This window comes from Saccoglossus kowalevskii, chromosome 16, assembly GCF_978046115.1.
Source record: "Saccoglossus kowalevskii chromosome 16, keSacKowa6.1, whole genome shotgun sequence".
Lineage (NCBI taxonomy): Eukaryota > Metazoa > Hemichordata > Enteropneusta > Harrimaniidae > Saccoglossus > Saccoglossus kowalevskii.
The window spans coordinates 21,135,129-21,141,617 of NC_140656.1; the positions used below are offsets into that span (position 1 = coordinate 21,135,129).

A 6,489-nucleotide genomic window follows, 5' to 3' on the forward strand; every position below is an offset into this window, starting at 1 on the left:
CATCACAATGGTTCCCTTAACTTTTAGTGTGTAATAACATAGTGATGTAAACAATACGCGAGAATGCAATACAATTTATGTGAGATTAATTTCTTATCAGCGTTTTCAGAATACAAATTTGAATTGTCAATCAATGTGATTAATTAATTTGCAAACAATTATTAGTACATGCAACATTATGATGAAACAATTGGCACGTCTGTTCATACTCCAATATAACAAAGCGGGCTATAATTATGAATTCATTATAGAATATTATTACTTGTGCACCGATGTCACAGCATGTGGAACAGATACCAAGCAATAGCACAGATTGCATTTGCACACACAATAGGACAACGTGGTGTACCGGTAAATTGGTAGCTAAAGTCACGTGACTTAGGATCAGTTGACCCCCCCCCCTCCTCGCGTATTAACAATCTGAGTATTCCATAATACACTTCTATTATTCTATACATTTCGAGTATTCAATATGAATGATTATACTGGTTATCAGAATATATACAACACTTAAAATTTCCCATCGTCCTTTATCATGAATGGCAGTAAGAACTACCGATAACAAATGTCTCCCAGAAATAAAGTGTTAGAGTGCATGAAATTAATTTGTAAAGAATAACGATAGCATTAACTTAACTTAATGTTAAATTATGACTGTGAAAAAAAAACACGAAAACTGTTGATGTTTTTGTCATGTTAATAACACTTTATAAATCCAAACCACTAAAGTGTAATTTACATAAAATAGTATTGTAACATTCAATAAAACACCTAAACCTACTTCAATGGTTATACTGAAAAAAAAACTTAAATGATGCGCATGCGCTATGTTTGATTGGCGACTCCGTACGAATGAGGATAAAAGCGCTTTTTGACATCAGAGCCAGAGAGAGCAAGATCAATCCACGCTACAAGGTAGGTTTCAGTCAGACACCACAAATTTGTTGTGCGTTTGTGTGGCACAATGTATTGTTTGTGTATATAATGGCCTGATATGCATGACGTTTATATTTTGATGAGAAACATGCCACTATTTTAAGACCAATATTTCTTTTTATTGTTGATACGGACATTATTTTATGCGATACGTTACACATCTCGACATCTTGTGTATTCGTGTAAGTAAGGGCACGTCGCGACTTTTCTCGTTAATTTAACTATAATGTTGCGCAATCCCATCTACTGCAACAGCTTGGAGAATGTTATGGCCACCGTGTGTATTCCCCTGCCATGTTATGTAATTAAGATAGAGGCTGATATCGCGTTTTATGTTGTAACATGGAGTTAATATGACACAATCTTGTTCCGTTATCAGCTGCATCATTAGCCTCCCATACTGCATTTTAGATTGGATAGAGTAGATAAAGCTTGTGTGCAATATACCCCAAAGATAGTAATAAAGACTGTAATTCTAAGTAATACCGCGGAATTGTGAACATCAAACCAGCAAGTTCAGATATACGTTTCTGATTTGACTGTACTGTGTTGTATGTCTCCTTCAATTTCCTGGAATTGTAAATTTGCTTGTAGGTTGTTGAAATCTGCTTATTGATATTGACATTTTTGTACGGCTTGTTTTTTTTTTTTCTTCGCCTGGCTCTCTCTATTTAAATTTTTTTGAACTGCATTCTTTTAGAGTAGATGAATACAAGATTACTAGTACATACTCAAAAACGATGCCACAAGAATAAACAAGTGGTCACAAGCCAATATTTGAACAAAACACTAATCATTCTATTTAATTTTAATTAGAACCAGTCAAAAACTATATTGTCCCAAATCATTAAGGAGTGCTAGCTTTTTGTAAAACTAAACAAGATGTATTAGGCAGAATCACTATTTGAGATTATTACAATGTAGTTGCGACTAAAACACGTGCCGTTGCTTAGGAATGAAGCACCGACTCACCTGCAATGGTTAATACCATGCGTCGAACAAATTTGATTTGTTCAGACTATCACTATGCGTGTAGCAGTCTAGTAATTACGTGCATTGGGTGTGTATACTTGTTGCCATCAATTCATATATCTATAAATCGCATACGTAATACATGCCGTAAATTAGACAGATTGTATATTTTACTTCATTTCATTACATGTAGTATGCCCTGCGAGCATGTCTAACCACAATTGATAGCAACAGAGATATCGTGGCCTTGTCCGCGTACTCATACACTGAACAGTGATTGTCTACATTGATAAGCGGAGAGTTGACTCGTGTTACATAAACTGGGGATCTTTCGATCTCTGTAGCGCGAGAATTTGTGTCAATGTCCTGTATGATAAAAAGCAGTTAAAATCAAAGTTCATTATCAGAAAATAAAGAACTACATTATTTGAGATACATATCGATTAAGAATATCTTGAATACAAAAAGAAATATTTGGAATTTTCAGATACCTTTGATCAAACTATTATCATATTTTATTATAATTTCTATTGCCGTCATGTATTCCTGTTTGAATAAAGGATTTGTGATTTGTATTGCAATTGTTGCTGCGTGACAAATAATTATTCGCTTGGAGGGAATAATCGTCACAAATTCCCAAAACATTTCCCCTTGTTGATTTCCGTTAATCAGCAGCATTGCAATTGTTTAACATAATGAATCATATATAGTTATATGACGAAACGAGAATCATCTACAACACAGACACGATATCACATCATAGATCACACACGGCTAAACGGTTTGGTGATCGTAAAGGTAAGATTCACTCTTAATTGATAAAGTATGTTATTTATCACAGATGCGCTCATGAATTAGTCACTAATTGTTAATTTCCATTCTCAAAGTGGGTAATATTAATTCTGTCGTGGGATTTGATGATATACCAACAAACTATAGTATTTTACACTCAAAGCTTTAATCTTTCATTTGGAGTGACCATGACGTTTGTTATTGTTGGTCACAATTGATATACAACAATCAACAAAAAATATCTGGTACTCAGAGCAAATATTACATCGTTTTAAAACCTCAGTTTCACGCGTCTCTGATGCCTTAACGTTCAGGTTCAATACGATTTACTTTGCACTCATGTTGATTAGCAATAGATGTGTTTTGGAAGTTTTCATCTTATACGTTATTATATTTAAAGCAGAAGAAAGTTTGTTCAGTTTTGCATAGCACAGCCGCATATCGATGACTGCAGTTAAAATGTTTTTGCTTCTTTTTCCATAATATGTATGAATTAAAGTTTAAATAACAAAAGTCGTTTAGAGAATTGTATAAGTCCAATAAAAGCAAACGACTGATAAAGGAATGTGGGGGTTTGGTTTTGAATAATAAAAAGACATCTGGGAAGATGACTTATAATAGTAATCATTGCGGCTATCGAAATGCGGCCTCAAGAGACGCAATGAGAATTGATATATGCGACTGCGATTGGATTTAATTATGGTAATAAAACAAAGCATACTAAACATTCTAATCTAAATCGTGTGTTTATTGTGTAAATTTCAGTGCATTAATAAAAAAACAATTGATAATTGATACTATGGATAAGTATCTTGCATATGGCTTCATCCATTTTTTCTATCAGGCACTCAAATAAACAATCTGAAACTTCCTTGTATATTTCATATTGTGAATTCGACATAAGAGCAGATTATCTTCTATATAACAATTTGTGTTTAATAAATCTGTAACGCTTGGAGTGTGTGTTAACTACTCAAAGATATATCAAGTAATTGGACTGATCATTCGCAATTAGCCTTAGCATTATGTTTACTTGTGGACTTATTTAACTAATAGCTTTACGCTATATGTCGTATAATATGTTGTTTATAAATGTCTATGAAAACTGAATTCTAGAACATCAAGTGACAATCGTCGAACACATTCTTCCATATCTGTATCCACCACTGCAATGCATAATTTGAAATATTTGATTTATTCGTAGGATTATTTTTCTGATACACATGATAACGAAAGTTACTTGTTCACTAAATACCAACATGACTCCCGTCTATTTCTAATATAGTAGAGATTGAGATATGAGAAGATTTCGTAAAATCACCGACTTTACAAAACATTTGTGATATGAGACATCTGTACAACGCAAGCCATTTGTTAAATAAAAAATGATGAAGATCACACACCAGTTTAGCAATAATATAAGGTTATTACGAGAACATCTCAAAGTATGCACGTAGACAGTACAGCTGGTATTCTCGTAATAACTTTATTATTATACATCTTTCCCCTCGAAGGATACTTCATGGGAATGCCGAAAATAACAAAATGTTTAGAACAAAATCAGCGAACTTCTTTGTGTGGAGTCAGGTCAAACTCTGGTGGCAGCCGTGTTTGTTTTTATTATTAGGACTCTTACGCGCGTAATCATTCCATATTTGGAATTCTCATTGCCTATTATGGTAGGATAAAAATACCCCGTGAAATACCGCAGAATGACGGCACGCTGTAACTTATTGCGTTACGGTGACAGATGTATAATAATGTGTATTATGCACTTTTATTATTACACATATTGGACATATGTGATTGAACTGATAATTGGACAAGAGGTATATTGTATCTTAACTCATACTCTCGTATTTTTTTTTGCAGAAAATTTGTTGACAAATATTACAATGAATGTATCACTCAATCTCAGCTCTGGTGGGTTCGATCCAAGCTTCCCAAGTGGAAAAATTGTTCCGAGAGACGTTACTCTAACGATGTTCGTCTCATTTTTCATCTTGATTGTATGCGGCAATATCTGGGTAATGATCGCTGTTGTCCGCCAGCCTAAACTACGTAAATCGTCGACTTGTATGTTCATTATTTCACTCTCTGTATCCGACCTGATGATGGCGTTTTTCTATATTCCGATGCAAGTGGCTTACGTGGGATTCGGTCTGACTGGAATGAAAAGCGTTGTGTTATGTAAGGGATCAGCCTGGCTACAATGGGTTGCTCAATGCGCCACGATATTTTCTTTAATCGGAATAGGAATCGACAGATACCGGGCAATAGTTCAACCACTTCATCCTAAGTTGACAAGAACAGATGCTGCAATGTGTATTGCTGTAATATGGGTATGTGCTGGGGCGTACTCCGGTCATCGTATGTACGTATTAGACATAGTTACATTTACATATCCCGTAGGTATCAATGTGACTGTATCTACATCAGTATGTGCAGTGCCATCTGATAAATATTACTTATTAAGTTATCTTGAAATAAGTGACTTTCTTGTGATGTATCTAGTTCCACTCGTAATCCTCTGTGTAATGTACGCCATAATGGTATCCAGCCTGTGGTTCAGCTCCGCTCCAAACGATGAATCAAAACAGAAGAAACGAAAAGCTGTAAAAATGCTGATTCTGGTCGTAGTGCTATTTTGCATCAGCTGGTTGCCATGGAGAGCTTTTTCTCTATACTTTCAAATAACGGACTTTGCCTTAATTCCGGTTTACATTTCTATATGGAGTGACGTCATTGCCGCAATTTGCATAACCATGTATCTTAGCAACAGTTGGGTGAATCCATTTCTTTATGCCTATTTCAACCAAAGTTTCAGAAATGAGTTCTATCGATTATTTCCATGTACGCTAAAAGGACAGTCCAAAGTAGCTCCTACTAGCGGGCCTACTGTTAAAACTACTGCTACAAACTCGGTTAATAACACACTTTCCTGAATCGTTTTATTATCTACACAATGTGATTTTTTTTAATATTGTAATTCTACGGTTAATCATAAAATTATAGTTCGCGTTTTATATACATGTATATCATAACTAATATTTTTGGTTTTTATAAAAAATCCAGTGAATATAAATAAATTGTTTTTCAAGTCATTCTATCTATGTTAATTGCTCCATTTACGAGTTTGTTTGTTTAGCGATTTGCGTGTAAAATATTATCGTAAATCTTTGTTACATAGTCACTCAATCAATGAGTTGAATCATTCATTATTGAATGGATACACTGCCGCATATATACTTTAAGTGAAGATTACGGATATGAATGAATAAGTATATCCACGTCACTGCCGAAAATACAATTTTACAGCAAACATAATCTGAAATAGAAAAATCAAATCATGTCCAATGGTTTGAGATTTATTCTCATTTACATTTCCATTATTGATAATGGTAATGACGTTTTCGTTTTCTGACTCGCTTAAAAAGGAATGAACTATAAATGCCGTCAAACTTTGGACTGCGATTGAGTTTATATTGATCATGTCATATGTTCGAGAAGTGGACGTTCCATGGTATACAAGACTTTACATCTTGACATCGGCAAACCGACTTAACTGACAGAGAATAATAATCAATGTGTCTTGTTATTCTATATTAATAAAGATTGTTGATTCGCTGATCTTTTACGAGTTATCATATACAATAGATTTACTTGACACTTTTTTTTTTATAAATAGTGTATTATAATAAATGTTTATTCCAATTCATGCCAGGTATGTGTTTTATTGCTTACGCGTCCAGCAAAATAGGGATTTTAACGATCGGAAACAACAGCGCC

General features: G+C 34.2%; 1 protein-coding gene across 1 annotated transcript; it reads left to right on the forward strand.

The window, feature by feature from the left end:
- Positions 1-852: 852 nt before the first annotated feature.
- Positions 853-5,645, forward strand: LOC100366329 (galanin receptor 2b-like). The gene is made up of 3 exons (XM_085490931.1): positions 853-915; positions 2,619-2,706; positions 4,573-5,645. The coding sequence occupies exons 1-3, from the start codon at positions 853-855 to the stop codon at positions 5,643-5,645; spliced, it is 1,224 nt and encodes a 407-aa protein (XP_085347057.1).
- The last annotated feature ends 844 nt before the right edge of the window (positions 5,646-6,489 follow it).